The sequence below is a fragment of the Mauremys mutica genome, chromosome 20 (assembly GCF_020497125.1).
Source record: "Mauremys mutica isolate MM-2020 ecotype Southern chromosome 20, ASM2049712v1, whole genome shotgun sequence".
In the NCBI taxonomy this organism is placed as follows: domain Eukaryota; kingdom Metazoa; phylum Chordata; order Testudines; family Geoemydidae; genus Mauremys; species Mauremys mutica.
The window spans coordinates 1,976,627-2,001,711 of NC_059091.1; the positions used below are offsets into that span (position 1 = coordinate 1,976,627).

General features: G+C 60.5%; 1 protein-coding gene across 9 annotated transcripts in view; it reads right to left on the reverse strand.

Annotated features, from left to right (window-relative positions):
• The window catches only part of FMNL3 (formin like 3), a 49,156-nt gene that overhangs the window by 14,410 nt on the left and 9,661 nt on the right, over positions 1-25,085 (reverse strand). For 4 of the 9 annotated variants that reach the window (XM_044994746.1, XM_044994744.1, XM_044994741.1 and 1 more), the window contains exons 2-7: positions 10,797-10,880; positions 10,385-10,465; positions 9,188-9,264; positions 4,436-4,519; positions 2,930-3,082; positions 468-576 (exon numbers count right to left, since the gene is read on the reverse strand). In XM_044994746.1, the coding sequence (XP_044850681.1) occupies positions 468-576; positions 2,930-3,082; positions 4,436-4,519; positions 9,188-9,264; positions 10,385-10,465; positions 10,797-10,874 (582 nt within the window). In that variant the 5' untranslated portion in view covers positions 10,875-10,880. Of the gene's footprint in view, positions 1-467; positions 577-2,395; positions 2,454-2,929; positions 3,083-4,435; positions 4,520-9,187; positions 9,265-10,384; positions 10,466-10,796; positions 10,881-11,169; positions 13,567-25,085 lie in introns of those variants that run through there. The other 5 variants (XM_044994743.1, XM_044994748.1, XM_044994749.1 and 2 more) reach the window with 5 other exon arrangements.

Sequence of the window (25,085 nt, forward strand, 5' to 3'; positions counted from 1 at the left end):
CTTTGCTGCTGGGAAGCAGAGGCTCCTCCAGAGCTGCAGGAGGACGTGCTGGGTTTCATCCGGAGCAGCCCGTGGGCTCTAACCAGCTATCCGTGCCCTCCCCGCTTGCTCAGAGATGTCATTTTTTCTCTCTCCTATAAAATTCCCCAAGTTCACATTTTTTGCACCAGGGGAAACTCCAAGCCAGGTGCTACCTGCTGCCCGGTTCCAAATTATGTAACAGCTGCTACAGCCGCGCCTCGCAGGAGAAACTGCCGGAGTCTGGGAGTTACGCACCCTCCTGCTTCAGGGCAGCTGCAGCGATTGGGGGTCAGGAGACCCCATTGCCCCCCTGCAGGGATTCCTGCCCCTTCCCCTGGGGACAGGTGCAGGGGCTCGACACAGGCCAACGGCAGGGGCAGTAGCCGCTGAGGAGGAAGCCCCATGTCCCCTCCGTCGCCCCCAAGTCCGTGGTAGGTGCCGGGTACCTGGTAGTTCATGATGGCCCGCAGGCACATGATGCAGACGTGGACGTCGTCCTTCTGGCTCACCAGCCGCGAGTTCTTCAGAGCCTTCCTGCTGGGCAAAGTGCTGCAGCTGCCAAAGACATGGCAGCCTGCGGTCAGCGAGCCCTGGAAGGGGCTGCCTGGCGACCTCTGAGCCGGGCACCGCCAGAGCACGCGAGCTCCTGAGACTCTGACTCTGGCAGCGTCCGGGGGCTGAAACCCGACCAAGCACCTCTGAGCCTCTGCCCCACCTCCCCTAGCACCTCTGCCAGCACAGCCGCCTCCCCCGCCCCCCGGAGCTGCAGCGGCCCCGCCACGCCCTGCACCTCGTGCCAGCCTCGGCCCTTGTGCACAGGCCGAGCCAGCGCTTTGCACGCTCCTCAGAGCGTACGGCGAGGGGTCTGCATAGGCCCAGCCCTGGAGAAGTAACAGGCCCCATCCCCTTCCCCAGCTGCGGGTACCGAGCCATGGAGCATGCACAGCCCGGCCCCTTGCACCAGCCAGGGGCACAGACACTGCACGGGCGTGAGACAGTGGAAGGTGGGGAGGGCACATGGCACACTCCTGCTGCACTGGGATCCGAATGCTGCTGGTACTAACCCCCGGCCAGCGTGGCAGAGCCCCACGGGCCACGCCAGGCAGGGAGGAGTCTCTGTCCTTCAGCCACACTGCCCAGCCTTGCTGCCCGCAGACGCGGTCACGGAGGAGCCGATCCTCCCAGGGCAAGGGGACGTGCGCCTCACCCGTCCTGTCCTAGACCCAGGGAGCTCAGCATCTCGACGGGGGGGAGGGGAAGGACCGGCCCAAGTCACGCAGCAGGTCGGTGTCCTGAGTCTCAGCACAACGTCCTGTTCGCTAGGCCACACCCTCACCTGTGTGTCCTCCCCCCAGCCCCTGGCTCTGCTCGGGGCGATTCCCAGGCTCCGGGGCAGGCAGGTCCGAGGGGACGATGCAGGGCACCACACGGAGCACGCAGGGCAAGGCAGGCGGATGGGGGGGACAGGGCAGCAGGGAGGGCACTCGCTGGTCACAAGGGTAGTGCAGGGTCCATGGAGGGGCAGGACACATGCGGGGCCACAGGGCAGAGCACGGGAGGGTGAGCACAGAGGTCTGCTGGTGCCGGAGGGGCAGGGGGACCCACAGGGAATATGGATGCGGGCGCAGAGGGAGAGGGAGGCAGAGTCGCGGGGCCGGGAGGTGGAAAAACCAAAAGGGGAAAAGAGAAAGAGACGCGCATGCACACACGTGTACGAACAGCCAGATGCCACACGCATGCACACGTCGACACACGTGACTGAACACCAAGATGTACATGTCCACTCCACGCACACTCACACACATGCACTCCACGCACACTCAGACATGTCCACTCCATGCACACTCACCTGTGCACACTCGTACACTCACACACATGCACTCCACGCACACTCAGACACATCCACTCCATGCACTCACATGTGCACACTCGTACACTCACACACATGCACTCCACGCACACTCAGACACGTCCACTCCATGCACACTCATGTGTGCACTCGTACACTCACACACATGCACTCCATGCACTCACACACGTCCACTCCACTCACATGCACACTCACACACGTCCACTCCACGCACACACACGTCCACTCCATGCACACACATGCACACTCACATGCATCCACTCCATGCGATGTCCACCCCCCATGCACACACACACGTCCACTCCACACACACTCACACACGTCTACACACGTCCACGCAATGTCCACCCCCATGCGCGCGTGCACACACCCCCATCCACTCACACACACACCCCCATCCACGCCCCTGCGGCTGAGCAGAGCGGAAAGGCGCAGGGCGTGGTGGCGGCCCCGGGGGGGCTCGTGCCCAGCAGGCCGTGCGGCCTGGCGCCGGCGGGTACTTACCCAGCGAGAAGTGGGGCAGGCACAGCCAGAGGACAGAGAGAGAGAGCACAGGCCAGAGAGACGGGCAGGCAGAGCGAGAGGGAGACGGGCCCTGGAAGCAGAGAGAGGAGGGCGCGTTACTGACCCCCCAGTGGAGGCGGGACACGGGGCTGGCAGCAGAGAAGGGAACAGGCCGGCCCTGGGAAGCGAGAAGGGGGCACATGTCCCGGGGGCGGGGGGCACAGAGGGTGCGTAGCGTAGAGCAGAGCAGGCAGATGCAGAGTGGGGGGGAGCGTGGACCATGGGGGGGTGCACGTACAATAGGGCAGAGCAGAGGGGGGTGTACCAGGCAGGCGGGTACGTACCATGGGGGGGGGGGGAGTATCATAGTGCAAAGTTGTGGGAGGGAGTGACACACCGCAGGGCACGGGGGGGGGGGTGTAGGTACCATAGGGTGGAGGAGGGGCATATACGTGCCGTAGGGCGGGGGAGAGGGTACATACCGTAGGGCGGCGGGGGGGGTACATACCATAGGGCGGCAGGGGGGGTACATACCGTAGGGCGGACTGGCGCGCAGAGCGGGCGAGGCTGTTGGTGAAGGGGGCAGACAGGGTTATGGGGTGTTGCAGATCCTCGATGGATCTGCTCCAGGATTTCAGCTTTTCTAGCGCGCCGTCCTCGCCGCTTTCCAGACCCTCAAAATCAAACCTGGGCGGGAGAGGGGGACACACGCACGGAGGCTTCATGGCAAGCGGCAGAGCAGGGCCGCCCGGGCCGGCCCGGCGCCCGAAGCTGGGGGCACGGGGGTGGGACTTGCGCGCACTAGCGAGGGCTGCAAGCGCACACTGACTCGTAAGCAGCATGGCAGGCGTAGCAGCTCGAGCGCGCTCCTGCTCGCAGCAAGCGCCCCGGCACCAGGGCAGAAATTCGCTTCTCCTCCAGGGACTCCTGCTTTCAAACACCTTCCCCGGAGCAGCCAGCCACCCCCAGGCCTTGCAGCAGGCGGGTCTGCGTGTCAGGAACCCTGCAAATATCACGGCCTTGTATGCCCGGTGCAGAGCCTGCCACGGAAAAGCCCAGCCCCTGTTCAAATGCTCTTCTCCGCCCAGCGAGCGACCAGCTCGGCCCTGCCCTGGCACACGTGTGAAGGCGACTTGCACCAGCAGGGCTAGCGTCTTAAAATGACGGGGGTGGGAAATCCCATGGCTGGGGCACGAAATGGCCAACAGTGGGGCAGCGAGAGGGTCACAAGGCCAATGGAGACTCTCCTCACCCCTGTATTAGCAACGAGCGGTGCTGGGTGCAGAGCACTTCGGCTCTGTTCTGCCCTGCCCTTCGCCGCCGGAACCAGGGCCCAGAGAAGGGAGAGCGGGAGCGGGCGCGCCCACTCCCCTGCCTCGAACACACGCACAAGAGGACGTCCGAAAGGGGCAGCAGCAGAACGCTCAAAGGAAACGCTCTCACAGCTGGCGGCGTCGGCCTGTGGAACTCACCGCCACAGGAAGTCGCTGAGGGCAGAAGCTGATAGCTTGGGGGGAGGGAGAGCTCAGTGGTTTGAGCATTGGCCTGCTAAACCCAGGGTTGTGAGTTCAATCCTTGAGGGGGCCACTTAGGGATCTGGGGCAAAATCAGTACTTGGTCCTGCTAGTGAAGGCAGGGGGCCGGACTCAATGACCTTTCAAGGTCCCTTCCAGTTCTAGGAGATTGGTATATCTCCTATTAAGATTCAGTCTCCTGCTTCGGGGCACTGGCCAACCTCTAACTCTTAGGGTCAGGTCACCTTCATGGGGGGCAGATTAGCCCACTTCTGCCAGCCGCGGGAGTCTCACACCTTCCCCTGAAGCACGTGGGCCAGCTGGCCCTTGGCTCGGAGCAGTCGGGAGAATGGAGCCCAGTAACATCGGGTTAGCTGGGATCACACGGCCTTTACTTGAGTGCACCCTGCACTGTTCAAGAGACCCAGTCTGACGGGGCACCTGCAAACCCCGATCTCACCCGCTCTGCCCAGGGGGACACGGAGTCGCAGCTGCCCCCAAAGGGCCCCCCAGACGCGGTACTCACATCACAGCACACTGCGCGAAGGAGAGATACTCCACCAAGACGTCCAGGCCTTTGTTCTCGTCATTGAGAAACTCCCGAACCCACCTGCAGAGCGGAGCAGAGAGCGAGTCACCCCGGGGCCCGCGAGTGGACGCGGTGCCTAGCGCTCATGCTGGCCTCCAGCCCCGGGCGAATTTCAGCCACGGTCCGGAGCCCCGCACCAGGTGAGAAGCCAGCGGTGCCGTGCCAGGCCAGGAGACCCTAGCAGGGAGGAGTCCTGGGCTGGAAAAGAGACAGGTCCTCGGGGCAGGGACCTCGGGGGCCACTGACACCCCCCAGCACGGTGTGATCACACCCCAGAGCCAGGGGGAAATCAACACCGTAACGCTACAGCGTCGCCATGACGATAAAGGGTCCATTGACGTCAGTGGGGCTGCACACGCCACGCAGCCCGGAGAACAGCGCTCAGGGTCCTGCGCCCCCTTGTCCTTCCCGCCCGGGGCACGGCGTGACCTGGCCACGCAGGCGCGGCCGTCCCCCGGGCCCCGATGCTCCGCGTGACCCCGGCCGTCACTCCTGACCACACGCAGGCAGGGACCCTACGGCTGGATTTAGGCAGCCGCCCGGTCGGCTTTGCAGACAAAGCCGCAGGCGGCAGCAGCTGCAGGGGCCGAGGCCCCTGTGAAAAGTTGGCCCTTGGTTAGCTTTGTCCTGGGGCAGTTTCTGCTCACGGGCTGAGAACCTGGCAGAGCCGAGGAATTCAGGGTTACGCCGCCCTCGGCCCACCCTGCTACAGGCACCTGCTGTGGCCTGTAGATTGCAGCCCCTCCAGGCACCCCCAGCCGTCTGGCTGTTATCTGGCAGGGCCAGAGCCTTCGGCTCCATTCTGGGTTGCTCTGGAAAGTGGCTTCCCCACCCCTGCGCCCCCAAAACGCTCGCAGGCCAATTTCTCCTCCCCTAGCTCAGGGGTTCCTGTGCAAGGAGCTGCATGCTGGGAACCCTACCCGGCACACACGTCCTGGCCGTGCCCGCCGTCTGCGTGTGCGTTACCTGACAGGGAGCAGGGGGGCGGCTCTTCAGGCAGGGCACAGCATGGCATGCACGTGTGTTATGCAACGGGGGGCACACGTCTGTGCATTACTGGGGCAGGACACAGGCATGTTAGATGAATCCACACGTGTTATTCGATCAGGGCACATGCCTGCATGTTAGTTGGTGGGGGCGTGCACACGTGTGTCATGGGGGGGTGCACACATACATGTGACATTGGGGGGTGCACACACGTGATGGGGTGCACACATGTGTGTGACATCAGGGGTGCACACACGTGATGGGGTGCACACATGCGTGTGACATCGGAGGTGCACACACGTGATGGGGTGCACACATGTGTGTGACATCGGGGGTGCACACACGTGATGGGGTGCACACATGTGTGTGACATTGGGGGGTGCACGCATGCGTGTGACATGGGGCGGGGTGTGACATTTTCCAACGCGCGGTGCTGGGGGCTGTGTGATCTGGCACGAGTCAGACCCCAGAGCTGTCTCGGAGCTGTTTCTCCTGGGGGGGGAGGGGCCGGCGAGCCCGCCCATTTCCTGTCTGTCTGCGCTCCAGGCCTCGCCCCCGGCTCGTTTCCTGTCTGAGGCCGTGCTGCTATTTTAGGGCTCTCGGGGGGTTAAAGGGCACCTGGGCTGGTGAAGACAAACCCAGCAGCTGCTGCAGGCCGGGGAGGTGACCCCACGTGGACCCTGAGTGGGCGCATGTGCTGGCGGTAGCACGTGTCAGCTTGTGTGTGTGAGAGCGTGCACACGTGTCTGTGTGCGCAAGGCCACGTGTGTGCATGTCTGTGCACAAGTGGGAGCGCGCACACACAGGGAATGTCTGCATCAAACCTTCCTGCTGCCCCTGGCCTCAGCAGCTCCAGGACTGGCCCCAGGGAGAGACGGGCAGGCAGCCTCCTCCCCACCCACTGGGCCCCTCTCTGCCACCCCCCCGCCCCGGCGGCGCCGGCTAACCCAACCCCCCTGCTCTATGGATGAGACAGAAACTCTGGGGAGAGCAGAGACTGGCCAGCGTGCGAACTGCCGCCTCGTGGAATCCAGAGCCGGGGCAGCGCTGCCCTGACCCACACAGGAGATCCTGCTTTCTCCAACCGCTCAACAGAAACTCCCCAAAGCAGAACAAAGACCCCAGGGTGCTGATGCCTTGAAAACCCTGAGGCTGTGTGGCTCCGGGAAGATGCACAGGGCCACAGCGGAAGAGACAGGGCCACTCGGGAGGGGGAACAGCCTAGGTCAAAGCAAGCTGACCTGGAGAAAGAGAAACAAGCCCTGGCTGCAGCGCAGGGCCCTGGACGCCCCCCGGCCAGAGAACGCTCCGGAGCGCTGGCGAAACCGAGGCAGGGAAATGCAGGCAGGGTTTATTCGTTTTGTCTCGCTCTCTGTATTTCTCCTGCTATCCAGTAACGAGCAATGGTGTTAGGACCCTACGAAAAGTCTCTGCGTGTCCTGTGTTATACCGGCCACGTGCCCTTGCAGTGTTAACTGTGGGCCCGGAGCACGGCGTGACCCGAGTGCCGGGAGAGGGTGTGTCCAAGCTATGGGCTGGGGGGCCAGCACGGTCTCGGGGACTGGGCAGTTGGACTGCGGGGTCTGAGCTCTCTGGAGAAGGGGCTCGACAGAGATCTGCCCCCCAAGAACAGGCCTTGGGACCCCGAGCCAGGGGAAGTGCCTGGGCTCAGTTTAGACACCGGAGGTTTAAAGCCCATGGCCCAGCGGTTGGGGGCGGCCGGAGGGGCTCAGCTGGACCTGGGTCGGGGCGTTCAGAGGGACCCGTGGCCTCATCCCCACGGTGACTGTCCCACCAGCACCCTGCGGCCTCTCAGCTTCCCGCCTCCCCCCACCCCGCCCCGCCCAGCCAGGGAGCTGCTGACTCTGTGCAGGATGTCAGCTCCGGCCTCAGCATCCGCTGGAAGGGGCGCCTGGCCGCTGCGAGCCCGCGGCCCTGGCCAAAGACAGGAACAATCCCAGTTCCTGTGCCAGCTGCTATTTCCCCTCCAGCTGCAGCTGAGCCCGCAGGGGTGGGGACGCGCCGCCCCTGAGCAGACACGGCCCTGGGAACGTCCTGCATGGCCACCGCACCGGGGTGGCGTCAGGCGGGGCGAGGTCATGGGGGGGGAGACGTCTGAGGGCAGCGTTGTACTTCCAAAGGGAAGCGAGGCCGGATGAGCCTGCGGGGTCACTGCCTGCACCCCTCCCTGCAGCACGTACATCAATGTGTTGGCCCCACTGAGCCCCAAAGAGCCAGGGGACAGGCTTATGGCCACGGGGTCAGGACACAGTGCCGGGAGCGCTGGGTTCGAATCCCAGCTCTGCCACGGGCCAGTCTAGTCCCCTCCCTGGGCCTCAGTTTCCCCATCCATCCTGACACTGAAAGCTTTTGGGAGCAGGGTCTGTCTCTTGCTCAGTGTCCAGCGCTGTGCATACATCATGGGACCCTGACCTCTAACCCCACCCACCCCACTGCTCGGTGGGAGCCGGTTCTGGTCCAACAGACATGATGTGCCTGGACCTGTCCCAGCGTTCTCTGTGCTCACCCCCAGCCCTGGCACGAGCCAGCGAACCCCCTCGCCCTTGGCACACCGGGGCTGGGGAGTGTCTGGCCTGGGCAGCCAGGCTCCGTTTTTATTCCTGTTCTTCACTTCAGCCTCTGGTCGCCCCCCAGCCCCTTCCCTTCCCACCAATGTAACTTACTTAACCCACCGGGCTCCACAGCGCCCTCCTCCGCCTCCGTCCCCTGTAACCACCCCCCATCGAGTGCTTTTCACTCGGGACCTTGGAGCCATGTGCACAGGAAGGAGAAGTAGAATTCTGCCCATTTTAGAGAGGGGAAAACTGAGGCACAGAGTGAGGCAGTGACCTATCCCTAACCATTACCCTGACCCTACCCTAGCGAGCCAGTGGCAGACACAGCAACGGACCCAGGTCCCCTGGCTCCCAGCCCTGTGCTCTACCCACTGCGCCAGGCTGCCGCTAGTCCTGCCTGTCTGCTTCAGCCAATGAGACAGCAAACGGTCGCCCTCCCTCCGAGGGAAATGGACAGCACTGGCCCTCAGCACCAGGGGAAAGGCTTATTGATTTGCTGAGTGGTTTGCCACAGAGCTGCGTAGCGGCAGGAAGCAGTGGGTGCCCTGCCCTGCAGACTGGGGTCTCGAGCCAGGCCTTGTCTACACGAGACGCAAGTCCTGCAGATACCCCCTGGGTTGGGAGCAACACTCGAGCTTCCAAGCACAGATGGCAGCAGCTGGTCGCTACAGACAAGAAGTCTCCCCACAGACGGGGCTTGGGCCCAATCCGGCCCACCTGGGGGAGACAAAAAGGGCGGTTGGCCCCAGGCCCCCGATTTGAGAGGGCCCCCAAACTGAGGGGCGCAGCAGCCTGGCATGTCCCTCACAAAGGAGGGGCGGGTGGGCCAAACCTGAGCGGTGCTGCCATCCCCCACGCCAGGGATCTCATCTCACCCGGCAGAGCGAGAATTCCCCAGCAGGCAGCCTGGGGCAGCCTGGCGCGAGGGGCGGCGGGACCATGGCGAAAAGGGTCTCGGCTGCTATGGAACGATGCCTGAGCTGTAGCGAGGGGGGAGCCGCCCATGCAGAGCCTGAATCCGGAGCACGTGGGACTCGGAAGGGGCACTGAGCAGAGACGAGCCCACCGCTCCGCTGGCTCCAGCTCCAGACCAATCCCAGCGGCTCCTCACGATAGTGGCACCTACCCGATGTGGTTGGTCCTCAGGGAGATCTCCAGCTCCCGCAGCACTTTGGTTGATTCCTGCACCCTCCGTCTGAACTTCTGCCAACAGAGTCCCCCTGTTAGGAACAGCAACCAGCTCCGGGACCCAAGCCCAGCTCCCTCCACCCCTGGCAGGAACCACCTCCCCGCCAGACCAGACCCATCAGCAACAGAGCCAGCACTGTGCGCTCTCTGGGGCTGTGACCCTCTGTTCTGCATTTGCAATACAGCCTAGGACAAACAGCTAGAGATCAGACGGCTCCCAGTTAGTCACGTGGGGACGGATTCTCTCTGGGCCAGGTTTGCAGGGGTTTACCACCCACAGATGGGGTGGGATCCCCACGCCACCCAGCAGCCCCCGCTGCAGCAGTGATGGAGGGGATGGGATGATGGGGCTGCGTACAACGGCACGTAGCCGATCTGTGACTGCAAGCAGCAAATATCTCCAACGGCTGGAGACAGGACACTAGATGGGGCGGGCTCGGGTTCTGCCGAGAATTCTTTCCCAGGGATCTGGCTGGTGGGTCTCACCCACATGCTCAGGGTCTATTTGGGGTCAGGTGGGAATTTTCCCCTGGCTCATATTGGCAGAGACCTTGGGGGGGGGGTTTCACCTTCCTCTGCAGCACGGGACACTTGCAGGTTTAGACTACTGTAAATGGTGGATTCCAGCTCCTTGGAAATTCTGGTTTATGCCACCCTATGTCCCAAGATCTAATTCAGGACCCCTGGAGCGTGGCAGCGTGCTGCAGCGGGGGCTGCTGGGTGGCGTGGAGATCCCACCCCATCTGTGGGTGGTAAATCCCTGCAAGGTTTGGGTGGGTTATTTCTGTAACCACAGACGGTTTGTTCTGGAGGAGGCACTGCCCAGGGAGGGGGTCGCTCCGCGCTCACCAGGCGCCCAGGGTGAGTCCAATGAGCCCAGCTGCGGTCACAGCTCAGCGTCGGTGCGACGTGCCCGTGATGCCACGATAAACTCACTCTCAGCCTGCGCGGCTGGGAAACCCTCGAGCTCTGAGAAACGCCTCGCATGGCTGCTCAACCAGAGCTGGGAGCCAGGACCCCAGCGCGGGGGTCCCTGGCACAAATGCTTCATCCCCCTCCAAGCCCCGCTGGGTCTGGATTTGTAAGAGGAGGGTCTCCATGGCCCCAGCTCACGGCCGCCAGGCGAGCCCCTTACCTTGCGCGTCACGCCGGGGTCCAGGAAGGTCTGCAGTTTCTGGATGTAGGTATGGGGGGGGTTCTTCACCTGGAACCTCTCCTGGAGGGGAGGAAAGGGCATGACTGCGGGTGTCGGGAGGAGGAGGAGGGGGAGGCGTGGGCATCAGTGGCTGGGATGGAGCAAAAGCTGCAAGGAGCGTGCGCGGCTCTGACTCGCTGCTCCCATTAGCCGCAAGCCTGGATCACCCTGACGGCTCCTGTGGCCAGCGCTGAGCACAGAGCGACTCCTGTGTCTGTGCAGACCCGGCCAGGGAGCCCCAGTGCCCCCCTGCTGCTGTCCCAGGTAAGCCCCCTGCCCCCAGCCTTCTGCCCACGCGGCCCCCGAGCCGCGGCTGGGCTTACGGCCCCAGTCCCGTCCCGCGCCCCGGTACCTGGTCGCAGATCAGGTCCCATTTTTTCTCATTGTCGTACTGGCGCAGGAGCCGGGCTTTGTCAGGAGGGAGGTTCATGGAGCTCTGCAGAGAGGAGAGATGCCAAGCGACATGAGGGGGGGCTGCGGGCGGCTGGACCCCTCCCTGTCGGCGTCACACGCCCTGGCCCTGGAGCTGCCGGCTAGGGCTGGCCTGTTCACTCCCGCAGCCCCGAGGCAGCCAGGGCTGCCCCGGACACACTGCCGACTGGGAGTGGTGCCAATGCCCCCCCGAGCCCCCAGCTCCAGCCCCTGCCCACCCTGGCCCACCCCGACAAAGCACTTCTGGAAGCAGGGCCGGGGGCGCACACGGGGGTTCTCACCCCGGGGTTCACCTGGAGATGGGGGGTGCTGTGCCACTGCTGATCCACAAGGCTGGGGGTCTTGATCACCTGGGGTCACTGAAAGTCCCATGTTGCTAACTTGTGCTGCCAGCACAGGTATCCGGGTCCTGCTCCGGCTACCCCGGTACCCTCACGCGGGGTCACACCCTCAGCTGGTGCAAATCAGCTCCACGCCCCTGAGACGCCCGCGGAGCTACACCCATTTCCTCCAGCTGAGGATCTGGCCCAGCACCCTTCTCCTCCTGTCATGCACCCCACATCTCTGGGGCAGACCTGGGGCGAGAGCCCTGCCCTCTAGCATGGCCTGCTCTCTCCGGATCCCGGGGAGGGGGGGGACGTAGGTTCCCTTAACCCCGCCCCCACGAGCGGCCGGGTCTCATCGGTTGGGGTCAGGGCCTGCCAGGGTTTTAAGCTAGTTACCACCGAGGGGGAGGGGGAGACGGAGCTCGGATTGCACCGCAGAACTAAGACATGACTTCATCGCCTAATGGCTTTAGCACACACAGCGCCTCAGCACAGCCGAGCCGGGAGAACGAGCCCACCAGGACCCCCACGCTGCCCCGTGCCTGCGGCGGGGCTTCGGAGACGGGGCAGCGCCCTGCCCCCCCTGCACACCATTGGCGAACAGAGGGCAGACGGCCTGCCAGAGCCTCTGGCTGCATCCCGGCCTCCTTGGAAATGGAAGGCGGCTGCAGCCGCACAATGGTCCTTTTGTTCTGGGGCGAGAGCTCTGGGCTCGGTGTCTCCCAGCCACAGCGCTGGCGAGGCCACGAGGCCCACGGCATTCCTGGGCCATGGCCGCCCGCCCTCGGACGGCTGCACCCTCAGAGGAGCCTGGCCTCCTGGCCTCGGGCCCCTCCCGTCTTGCCTCGGCCTGGCCTGCTTAGATTGTAGGCAGCCCGGGGCAGAGACCGGCTCACATGCTGCCCCTGGGCAAGGCCTGGCTCCAGGCCCTGATCTCAGCTGGGCATCCCAGCACTGCGACGCCCCCCTCCCATCTCTCCAGCCCCGGAGGTGGGGCTGGCACCAGGGCTGGGCATCAGCGGGAGTCGAGGTACATCGACACCTGAATCTCCAGTGGTGTCTTCACGAGTTGCTCACCGACACGGCTGTGAGCACTCGTGCAAGCAGGGCACCTGCATTTGCTGCCAGGGGTGTTCACACGCCAACACTCCTGCCCGCGTGTCATCAGCCCGCCCAGACGCTCCCCCTTTCGCTGGGCACAGGCCTGGTGCGGGAGCAGCTTTTGCTCCACGCTCACTGCACAGCGCAGCTCGCTGGGCCTCCTTCCTGTGACTGCCGTCGCATGAAATCTCGCCATATCACAGACCCATCGCTTCCAGTCTACACCAGCTTCCTCTCTGCGCTAACCGCAGGCTGGCTCCCGCCGGAGCGCCGCTCTCCGCCACTTCCTGCCATGCGCTGCGCTGGGCGGGCTGAAAGCGACGAGCCCAGCGGTGCGGGCACGGGAGAGGTGCCAGGGCCTGCCACCACTTCCCAGCGCCAGCGAGGACTGTCAGCCGGCAGCACTGGGCTGCTCCACGCCCGCTCGCTCGCTCGCCCACCCAGCAGAGCACGCTGGGACGGTTCATCCCCTGAACTAGGCCCAGCGCCCAACACTGGCCCCACCGGCGTGTGCCCTGGCCAAGTGCTCAGCACCCCGCGCTGCGCTCAGCCTGCCCCTGTCCGTGGACTCTGGGCCCCGGCTGGGAGCGCTCGGACAGTCGGTCCACAGCATCTCCGGGACACGGCTCGTTGCCTGCGGGCTCCCTCCGTGTTCTGTTCGTTTGAGGCAGGAGACCCAGCGCCCCAGGCCCACGCCGACAGGAGGGCGTGAGGCCAGGCAGTGCCATGGGCGACGTGTGTCGGCATCTAACCGAGGTCCTGGAGACGCCCTTTGTGGGGGGCCGGGGGGGGGGGCTGAAGGATGCCAGGAGCATTCAGGTCTCTTCCCTTCTACATCCCCTTTACCGGGGCACCCGTTTCTTCCGCTGCGCCATGCCCTGCCCAACCAGGTGGTGATGGACCAATGCCTCAGGGGCTGGCACCCGCAGGACAGGGGCAAGGGGCAGCAGCTGTGTCCTGGAAGCAGTGGGGTCAATGCTGGCTGTGGGGCCAAGCAGCTCTGTGGGTTTCCTACGGAGGGTCCCAGTTTGCCCCCCCCCCTTGATCCAAGCCTGCAGGAAACGCCACCACAAGGCGCTGGGATACGGAGTGTCATCGCGAGGCCTTTGGGGCCAGCCCCTCCCCCCGGCAGTGGGCCAGCCCTAGTCGCTGGCGCCCCTCGTTCGAGGCTGCCCCGGCCCGACGCCACACCCTGTGCACAGGGGAGAGGGCGCTAAGCTGGGGAAAGAGAATTCTGCCTCCCCTGTGCTTCGTCCCCCCTCCGCTCCCTAGAGACCACGCAGGGGGCCCGGGGGCCGGACACTCTCTCCCTTCCTCCGCTAGGAACCAGCAGAGGGGAACTGGGCACCGTCTCTAGAGGAACCGGCTGAACAGCCACGGCACGACGTAAACCCCACCAGCCACCTCCCCGGCTGGCGCAAGTCACTGCCGGGTCAGTTCAGGCCAGTGCAGGGTTCAGACCAGGCCCTCTTCCCAGGCACACTCAGGGATACCCACGACCCAGATACCATGGTGATGGGCAGGGGGGCGAGAACCAGAACAGCACAGACCAGAACCTCATGCCCCATCTTGGCCGCAAAGCCCGTCTGTGACAGTCCCTGAGACTGTGTCCGGATCCCTCCTTTGCGCGACAGGCGTGACTCGATTTCCCCCCACCCCCCCGACTGGGTCAGTTTCTCTCACTCCAGAGGTCTGACGTGAATTGTTTATCAGGCAGCCCCCACCTCTGCCAGAAAAGCTGCGTGGGACAGCCTCACGCCGCTCCCGTCAGGGCTTCCTCCTCCACTGCGAGCGCTGGCCGTCCCGAGCGGCTCCATGCGCGCGCTCCGGGCCGTACCCACGCCAAGGCCAAGCCAGAGACTGCAGCGCCACAAGGCAGGATTAAAAGAGGCAAAGAGCGATGAACTCTCCTGCTTCCCAGCATGAGCCACCCAGGCTGGGAAGAGCTGCCGGTCGTCCCGTTTCCTGCACCTGCCGCTGAGGTGGCTGGTGCTGGCGACCGTCCCAGCCAGGAACCTGGACCAGGCTGGATTCAGACCTAGCCTGTTCCATCGCCGCCCACGTGCATGACCAGCACCGAGGGACAGGACCAAGATCACACAGGGAGTCTGTGGCAGACCCAGGCCTCCCAACTCCCAGTCCACCGTTTTAACCACTGGGCCACCTTCCCTCCCAGCCGGGGGCGCGGGGCTTGGACCCAGGCCAGGGGAGATTTGCCACTGATTTCAACAGCAGCAAGATCACACCCTGAGCGCCCCACTGAGAGAAACATGAAAGGGAGCAGGAGAGTGAGGCAGGCTCCTTCCTCCGGCCCCCTCCAGGGCTTCTGTCCTTTTTAACGTCAGATGGCGGCTGCACTGGGGGAGTTTTCCACACCGCCCCCCTGCATCGCCTCGTCACAGAACCAAGAGGCAGCAAAAACCAAACTGAAAAATAATAGCGCTCATCTTGGCCTGTGTTCAGCTGCACAGAGACAGAAACCACATTGTGCAAAACTGGGCTGCCTGAGAGGTGAAAAGGAAACTTTAAAAACATCAGCTGACTTTCCCCGGGCCTGGATCGGGCGGGGGGGGGGGGGGGGGAAGGGGCGGCCTTTATTTCTAGCCCAGAGGACGAAAGGTGGTTTTCCCAACCCCAGAGCTCACTGACTCATGGGTCGTCCCCTTAACACAAAGGCACGTTCCCCCCCCCCCCCGCTCCCCCAATCCGTGCCCCTGCCCACAGCCTTGCTCAGCCCAGAGGAGGAGCTGGGGGAGGCTGGACATCGGGCCGGATGAAACGGGATATTGTTCTGGCTCAAACAGCTCCCCCCAGCTCCCTCACGAAGCAGCCAGAACTGGCTGTTTTCAGGGGGTCCCGGGAGAGAGGCCCCCCCCACTCCGTCTCTGGTCCCGATCCTGCCCAGCCCCAAACCTCGCCCCATAAGACGCTGAGCGGCATTCAGGGTCACAGCCCAAGTGACAGGAGCTGATGATTGGGAGCAGGGAGGTGGGGGCAGCATGACCCCACTAAGCCCAGCCCCCCACCCCCACAGATTCTCACTAGGGTGCTGGTCAGAGCACGTGGCAGACCAGCGGAGGGGTCTGGACACGTGCCCGATGGGGCCTGACTCTCACGCTGGCTCCACAAGTCCTGGGCTGCGTGGGGTGTTCCTGAAAGCCCCAGCTCCAGGAGTCAGGTGATGGAGTCAGGAGTCAGCCCCCACTGAAACCACGCAGTGAATTTAAACCACTGGCTTGGCTCCGATATTGCTTTGAGAGGCTGCTCTCCGCAGCTCCCTGAGCGTTTAGAAACCAGCTGCAGTTAAATCGGTGTCACTTCCCTGGGCAGCCAGGCCTGGGGGCTGGTCGCTCCTGGGTGCAGAGAACGGTGGGCAGCCGAGGCCCCTGATGGCCCCACCCAACCGCACGTTCACTGGCGGCTTTTCAAGCCCAACTGGTGATTTCCCAGCTCAAGGCTGGTGAAGACCTGGCCCTCCTGAGCCCCCCCGGGTGGCCCCCTGCCAGGCCCAGCGTCTCCCACCCCTGCCACTGGGTCCCGGTGCCAGAGCCCCACCCCACCACCCCAGCCTGGCAGCAGCTCCCAGGCCCTTCCTAGTCCGAGCCCATGGCAGGAGGCTGCTGGCCAGCGCTTAGCCCAGGGTGGCTCCTCTGCTGGGCCCAGCCTGCCCCGGCTGCTGCCAGCCCTAGTCCAGCCCTGGCTTGTTTCCCCTCCAAGGCTGCTCTGCAGCCTCCACCAGTCCCAGCTCAATCCAAGCTCAGGAGCTAAAACGATCCCCAGGCAGAGTTTAGGGGACCCCTTTGGCCAATCCAGGCTTCCAGCCCCCCCCGAGGGGAAATGGCTGCAGGAAGGAGAAAGCATCTTATCTCACTGCCCAGCCCCTCCCGCTGGGGCAGTGACGCCCAGCCGCCATTTCCAGGCTCCTCGGGGCCTCCCCGCCCCTCAGGCTTGGGCCTGGCAGCCGGAGCAGGGCTGCCTGGGATGGAGGCGTGGTGGCTCGTGTGCCTAGGAGTGCAGCTTTGCCCTGGGCTGGACAGGAAACCACAGGGAGGTCGGATCAAACACGGGTCTCGCTGCCCCAGGCCCCCACCTCCGAGGACCCGGTCTGGCCAGCCCAGCCTCCCATCTCCAGCAGTGGCCAGCATCCCCTGTTTCGGACAGTGCAAGAAACACTGCAGGAGGCAGCTGGGGGCGGAGGGCCCCGGGAACGCCCCTGCTCCACCCGCAGCTCGAGCCTGGCTTACATGCTGAAGCACGACAGTTCACATCCCTTCCAAAACTCTTGCTGATTTTTAATCACCCTGGCTAGTCTCGTTAGCCGGAGAAACGTCTAATCCCTTTGTATAAACCCTGCTAAGATCTTGGCCTCCAACCGCGTCTTGTGGCGGTGAGTTCCACAGGCTAAGTGCACGCGGTGTTGGAGGAGAGCCACAGCAGAAGGATCTCACTAGTTTCCAGGCACAGCCAGTGCCAGGAAGATACTTGAGGGCTGGAAGGAGCACAAAGACTAGCAAAAACAACGATGACTTGTAAGTGCAGGACGAGAGCGCTAAATATGTCCTGGTGATGGCTGCGTGGTCCAGGGGCTGGGGTTTGCCATGACAATAACTCTCTGCAAACATTAGACAAGCGTGCACACCTAGGATAGAGGGGGGTTCCTTAGCGTGGACTGATGGGGGATGGACTGGGAGACACAGGGGGATCAGTGGGAGTCCGGCCACACTAGCAGCTGAGTTCAGACACTAAGGAGCTGAGGGCCTTGTCCGAGGATCCCAAATGACCTGCAGTTCCTTATACGAAATCAGAACCTTGAGCACATGGCCTGGGAGATGGTTTCAGGGCCGCTGCCCAGCCGCGCCGCACACATAGCCACCATTCAGCAACGCCACCAAAAGGCAGCAAATTCAGGACCGAGGAAACATCTTCCCACAGCACAGAGCTAGACTGCGGAAGTCCCTGACACAGGGTGTCACCGAGGCCGAGAGTTCAAGAGGACCGGACGGACGCCTCAATAAGAACACGCGGAGTTCTAGCAGTTAGCGTGAAGGCAGGGTATCCTTCAGCAGGGAGTTCCACAGGTTAGTTACCCTTCTGCCCTGTATGCACGTGCCGCCGTCCAGTGACACTAGCTGGGATGGGGTAAATAGGGCCAACAGGAGCAGCCTGTAGTGTTTTATGGGCCTCTCTCACGTTGGCTCCAGATTCATGCTGAGAGTGTTCTGCAGAGCTCGGGACGGAACCCAGGTGTCCTGGCTCACTCTTCTGCCCTAGCCACGGCTTTGTTTGCACGCCACACTAGTGCAAACCCCCACAGCACAGGCAAGGGCCAAAGTCCTTCCTCGGGTCCGGACAATCCTGGAAACGCTTTGTCACCAGCTCACGCCCTCCTGTCGGACCTCACCAGCCCACACCCAAAAGCACGTGTTCAACCCACAGCACTGCACGAAACCGTGCAAAGAACCAGCCTGGCTAGGCCAGCTCGGGCGCTCGGCTCCCGCCCTCCCTAGGCCCAGGTCAACTCTTATTTTTATAACAAGCCCGACCACAAATTACAGCGTCCGCGTTCTGCAAACCTACATCTAAGGAGGCAGGAGAGTGTTTTCCACCCGCCAACCAGCCCTGCTCCGTCCCCTGGGCTCGGCTGACGCCAGGAGCTGGGCTTAGCTGGCTGTCAGGACCAGGAGTTAAATCCACCCCCCAGCCCCTTTGCTGCTCTTCCCTAAGTCACACCAAGAAGCCAAACCCGCCTGCGTCCTGCTCGGGGGCTGTTTACTTCTCAGGGGAGCACAGGAACCAGCCAGCAGACTTCCCCGCGGCAGGCTTCAAAGCCCCGCAGCAGACAGAGGCGCCTCGCTATTCTTTCCCCTTTGGCAATGGCCGCAGCCCGGTGGATTCACCTTAACACCAGCCAGGCTGGTGGCTCCGGCCTGCAGAGGCCAGGCACCAGGGCCAGCCCCATCCTCTCTCTCATTCCTGACAGCGGGGGCTGAGGCCCGAGCGGGGAATCGACCAGGGAGGCAGGGGCCCAGCAGTCTGCTCCCAGCTGGGACCGATCCTGGGACTCTCCAGGCTGAGGTGCCTGCAGTGTAAAAGGCGGCTAACGCGTCGGCGAAGGGAGACGAGCAGATGACAAGCGCCCTGTGAGAGCAGGGATCCCCACCCCTCACCGCCCATCCCGAGAGCCGGGCTAGGCACCTGGGCGGTTTTCAGGGGACTCCTGGGCAGAGAAACCACTGGACTTGCCGTGGGTCTGATGCCTTCTCTCAGGGCCGCTTTAGGGCCCTAAATACTTGTAACAACCCGGCCATTAGGCACGTGTGAAAATCCCAGCCCCAAGCCAGTAGCTACCAGCTATTTATCACTAGTATCACAGGATAAAGGCCTGGTGCAGGGGGCACCAGGCCTTGGTTTAGGCACCTAAGCAGAGCTCCGGCCACCTCCCCTGCAGAGCCCAGCGTCTCCTAGCCCCAGCGGTGCCGCATCAAGGGGGAGGCGCAGAGGAGCCGGGGCTCTGAGGAAGAAAGGCCCAATACCCGAATGCTGAGCACTGTGAAACCTGGGATCTCCTGCCCTTGTGCTCCCCCGGGGCACTGTGCAGCTTCTTTACGATCTCCCCCGCCGCTGAAAAAAACCACCACCAAAAAGCAGTTGGGTCCGGTTTTCCCCACGCGTGGAAGACGCGCTCAGAAAGTGCAGCCAGAGACACAGGGCTGGATTCTGCCCCCGGTCTAGCGCCCCGAGCTCCTTGGAGTGACCCAGCATCCGCAAGAGCAGAATCGGCCCCCGGGGCCGGCATTGCCGGCAGTGAAGTTGCAGGGTGCTTTTGGCCCAGGCGAGAACCCAGCCAGGTGGCTCTGTACTGAGCTCTCCTGCCATGGTTCCCGGTTATTTCGGATCAGAGCCTCCAAACTCCTAGTTCCTTTCTCAAAGCTCCGTTCTCCAAGGTTTTGCTTTTTAAACCTCCAGTGTGCAAATCAGTCGGGGGGCACGAGCGTCTCCCACACCCGCCCTTGTCCGGGCACCCCAAGACTAGCCCGGAGGAACCCAGGGTTAACGCAACGAGTCCGAGTCTCCAGCAGCCGGCCCCTTGTGGGTGAGACCACCAGCGTTCTCCGGGAGAGCCAGGCTGCATCAGGGACTGGGGCAGCGACACAGCTGGTGCAGATGCTGCGTGTTGTTCCAAGCAAGGCCAGCTCTGGTGACCACTGCAATGCGCCTGCGTTACTGTGTTTTGCTGCTGCAGCTTTTTGGGTGCTGCTGCCGGGTGCATGTGTCCCTAATGCAGACAGGCCCCAGCAGCGATGTATACTCGCTTTGCAGAGGTGTGCACACGGTCTGCACCCAGCGCGAGTTCACGGTCTCGCTCTGTGATTTGCACAGAGCCAGGGAGGGGATCTGGCAGAGGTGGACCCAGTCTAGTGCTCACTTCTGCACTGAGGCTCTCCTACGCCTAGAGCCAGGAGGGACGGGGCAGCGCCCATGAGCCTCAAAATAGGAGCTTAATTTTATGCCAGGTACAAACAAAGCCCGTCCCTTTCACGCCAGCTTTGTTCCCCAGCAGGCCGAGCTGCAAACAGGAAAGCGTTTGAGGATCAAAGTTAACCAGGCAGCCTGGGACTAAACTCGTCAGCATCAGAGCCAAGCGAAGCCAACTCCAAGACTGCAGCCTCCTGGAACGGCTTCCCACTGATCTATAATTACTCCACAGCAGCTCCTCAATTGCTACATTCCCTGGCTAATTACACACATTCCCCCACAAGCCCAGGGAAGTGGGTGGCAGATCCAGGACATTAATGACAGGATGCCTGGTGGTTTATATGTCAGAGTGAGGGGGAGGGGCTGGGAGGCCAGCAGGCGGTCTGCAGCGCATGATGGGATCCTGCCAAGCTCCAGCTAAGCCAGAGCAGAGCAGACAAAGGACTTGGATGGGAGCTTGAAAGTGGCACTTAGACGCGGTCCGTCCCTAATCAGTTGTGCAGCGTTGCTGTGTGCTGTGAAACACGTCCAGAGGTGGCTGCATTTCAGGGCTGGGTAAAGCCAGGCACTTCGCCCCTCGCAGGGGCTGACGAGTTTACCACGAAGTGACTCAGACATTTCAGCTACTGCTCACAAAGCCTGCTGGCTCTGGCACGCAGGGGCTAAGGTGATGATCTAGACAGCTGCTTGCAGAAGCTAAGGACCCGAGTTTTAGCACGTTTCAGAGGGAAGTTTTGCCATTGGTAACATGGATTAGATCAGTAACAATTCTGCTCTTAGGCTGCCCTTTCCTTTTCAGCAGATGAACTCAAAGTGCTTTACAAAGGTGAATACCATTATTCCCCATTACACAGGTGGAGAAACTGAGGCACGGGGAAGGAAAAGGACTCACCCAAGGTCACACATTAAGGTTCAGAACCCTGCAATCCTGACTCCCAGTCCTGCGTTCTAACCACCAGTCCAGTGGCAGTTTCAATGCAAAGTGATTTACAAGACGGTTTATGGCAGGTGAAGGACTGTATGTGTGAATGATAACTGGGAACTGATTAAGAACATTTCGCTAGACATCCAGAAAACCACAAAGCAAGAAAGAAGCTACGTGGGTTACAAACCCAACCTGGCTTAGAGCGGAAATGAAAGAAGCTATAAACAAAATAGACACAATAGGTAACACATGGAAAGAGGAGCTGAAAGCAATGAATATAAATTAGAAGCTAGGAATTATAGAAAATTGATAAGGGAAACAAAAGGACACATGGAGAACTCTGTGGACAGCAGAGTTAAGGAGATAAGGATATATCAGGAACAAAAGAAATCCCAACAATGGTACTGGTTCATAACTGGATGGCAATGGTAGAATGGCCACTCATAATGCAGAAAAGGCAGCCGAGTTCTCCAAAGCTCTCTCTTCTCTGTTTGGGGAAAAAGCCAGATGATGTCGTCATATCCGATGATGATGGTGACGACAACGACACTCTTTCCATTCCCACAGTAACTCAGGATTATATTAAACAGCAGCTACTAAAGCTAAACATTTTCAAATCAGTAGAGCCAAAAAAACTTGCATCCAAGAACTTTCAAAGAGCTGGCCAAAAGCTCTCTGGCTCATTAATGTTCATTTTCACTAACTCCTGGAACACTGGGGAAGTCCCAGAAACCTGGAAGAAAGCTAAAGCTTTATCTTAACAGGGCAAATAGGATGACTTGGGTAAGGATAAGCCCGTCTGCCTGACATCAGTCCAGGCAAAAGAATGGAGCGGCTGATCCTCGACTCAGTTAATACACAATTAAAGGACACGGTCATGTCATTAACGCCAGTCAACACGGGTTTGTGGGACACAGACCTGAGTTTTAAATGAGGCTACACGTTTGGCTGATGAATGCAACAGTGTTGCTTTACTAGACTTTGATTTCTGGAAGACGTTAGACTTGGCATCACGTCACGTTTTTATTAGAAAGCCAGAACAGAACAAACCCAACCCTGCGCACATTACACAGGTTAAAAGCTGGTTAACTGAGCTATCTCAAAACGTCATTGTCAAAGGGGAACCGTCCCCCAGGTGCCGAGTCTCTAGAGGGTCCTGCAGGGATCAGCTTTTGGCCCTCTGCTAGTTAACATTTTTATCGATGAGCTCGAAGAAACCATAAAATCCTCCCTGATCAGATCTGTGGATGGCACAGAGATGGGACGGGTGGTGAATAATGAAGAGGACAGGTCACCGAGACAGAGCTGTCTGGTTTGCTTGGTAAACTGGGCACAAGCAAACAGTGTATATTCCAATACGGCCGAACGTCAAGTCATCGCCCCAGGAACACAGAACACCGGCGAAGGTAGGGGACGGGGGACTCTATCCTGGCAAGCAGTGACTCTGAACATGCCTAGGAAGTCGGGGGGGATAATCAGCGGAACATGAGGGGTTGATCCTGCTTTGAGCAGGGGGTTGGACTCAATGACCTCTCGAGGCCTCTTCCAACCTGAACTTTCTCTGATTCTGTGAGCTCCCAGTGCGCCAATGTGATCCTGGGACGTATCAACAGGGGAATCTAGAGCAGGTGGTGCCAGGCAGGTTCTATTGCCTCTGTACTGCGCCCTGGGGCGACCCCTGGCAGAACGTGGGGCCCACAATTTAAGAAGGAGGTTGATAAACCGGAGCCAGAGAAGAGCGGTGAGAAGGAGGAAAGGGCTAGAAAACACGCTGAGAAACGCGAGGAGCTCGGTCTGTCCCTCAGACCCCAGAGGAGGCTGCGGGGTGACTGGGGCGCAGGCTGTGAGAAGCGAGGAGGGGAAGAGAAATGCGACAGCGGAGGGCTGGTCAGTCCGGCAGACAAAGCCGGACGACAATAAGGTGCTAATTGTGAACAGGGAGGGTAATTAACCACTGGAACAATTTACCAAGGGTGGGGGTGGACTCTCCATCTCTGGCAACTTTTAAATCCAGCCTGGCTGCTTCTCTAGACGATCTGCCCTGGGAATTATTCCAGGGCCGTGCTCTGGCCCGTCCGCACAGGCGCCCAGGCTAGACAATCACAGCGCTCCCTTCTGGCCTATAATCCTTGGGAGGTGCCAAGAATCTGCTAACCCAGCAGGCGGCGCCCGTCAGAGCTTGACCTGGTGTGACGGAGGATTGCTAGAGCGGGGCAAACAGCAGGTGGCGCTGACGCACAGGGGTTAGTGCTCCCTATGCCAAATTCCGCTATGCCGAAGTCTGGTTTCCGCTTACACCACTGTAAACCCGGAGCACCTCCACTGGATTTACACCAGTCACCCTGAGATCAGAAACTGGCCCCAACTCCACTGAAGTCAGGAGATCCCCTCTGGATTTACCCCCTGAGCTGCGAGTGTGCGGAGAGGAGACCGGGTGACGCAAAGAGCCCAGCCAGGAAGAGAAGATGGACCAGGTAAAAACCTGCTGCTGCAGCTGATCCGAGCAGCGAGGCTGCTTTGCTGGTGCATACGGTGAGCTCCGGGGTCCACACTCAACCCAGTCCATGGCATTTCCAGCAGCGAGCTTTGGGCTCCAGCGGATGGCCATGCACGTCTACGGCCCCGCATCACCCCTGGTGCACTGCAGGATCTGCAGCTGTGGGACAGACTGACTGTCACCTGTGCGGGGAATTTACCCCTCGGGACACACAACTGACGTGCTTTCCCTCTTCAGAGCAGCCCTGGCTTAGTGATACTTTGCCCTCTCTGCCACAGGTGGGGCTGGCCCTTTTAGGGGAGCTGGGCTCAGCCCCCCACCCCCATGACTAATCAGCAGCCTCCCAGCTGGTGACATCAAAGGAGCTCCTGGAGGGGGAGAGACCTGGCCAGGGCTACCTGCTGTGCTGGTGGCAAATGGCCTGGAGAGGCCAGGCAGCAGGGCCTGTTTTACCTGTCTTGGTCAACACTGAACTATGTTGGAAGAACTAATGCATCCCTGGGGGAAGGGATGGACATCTGGTGGGAGTGGCACGGTTGCCCTGGCTGGGGAGCTGGCTCGCCATTCTGCATCACTGGGGAAACTGAGGCAGAGTCTGATACTGGGTTTGAAGGAGAAGAAGTAAAAATCTTAAGCGAATCCACATGTTCCATAGAATCTCTATGGATAGAAATTTCATGCTCTAATAAAAATATAACATTAGGGATCTATTATCGACCACCTGATCAGGACAGTGATAGTGATGATGAAATGCTAAGGGAAATTAGAGAGGCTATCAAAATTAAGAACCCAATAATAGTGGGGGATTTCAATTATCCCCATAGTGACTGGGAACATTTCACTTCAGGACGAAATGCAGAGATAAAATTTCTCGATACTGTAAATGACTGCTTCATGGAGCAGCTGGTACGGGAACCCACAAGGGGAGAGGCAACTCTAGATTTAATCCTGAGTGGCGCGCAGGAGCTGGTCCAAGAGGTAACTATAGCAGGACCGCTTGGAAATAGTGACCATAATACAATAGCATTCAACATCCCTGTGGTGGGAAGAACACCTCAACAGCCCAACACTGTGGCATTTAATTTCAAAAGGGGGAACTATACAAAAATGAGGGGGTTAGTTAGACAAAAGTTAAAAGGTACAGTGACTAGAGTGACATCCCTGCAAGTTGTGTGGGCCCTTTTTAAAGACACCATAATAGAGGCTCAACTTCAATGTATACCCCAAATTAAGAAACACAGTAAAAGAACTAAAAAAGAGCCACCGTGGCTTAACAACCATGTAAAAGAAGCAGTGAGAGATAAAAAGACTTCCTTTAAAAAGTGGAAGTCAAATCCTAGTGAGGCAAATAGAAAGGAGCACAAACACTGCCAACTTAAGTGCAAGAGTGTAATAAGAAAAGCCAAAGAGGAGTTTGAAGAACGGCTAGCCAAAAACTCCAAAGGTAATAACAAAATGTTTTTTAAGTACATCAGAAGCAGGAAGCCTGCTAAACAACCAGTGGGGCCCCTGGATGATCGAAATACAAAAGGAGCGCTTAAAGACGATAAAGTCATTGCGGAGAAACTAAATGGATTCTTTGCTTCAGTCTTCACGGCTGAGGATGTTAGGGAGATTCCCAAACCTGAGCTGGCTTTTGTAGGTGACAAATCTGAGGAACTGTCACAGATTGAAGTGTCACTAGAGGAGGTTTTGGAATTAGTTGATAAACTCAACATTAACAAGTCACCGGGACCAGATGGCATTCACCCAAGAGTTCTGAAAGAACTCAAATGTGAAGTTGCAGGACTATTAACTAAGGTTTGTAACCTGTCCTTTAAATCGGCTTCGGTACCCAATGACTGGAAGTTAGCTAATGTAACGCCAATATTTAAAAAGGGCTCT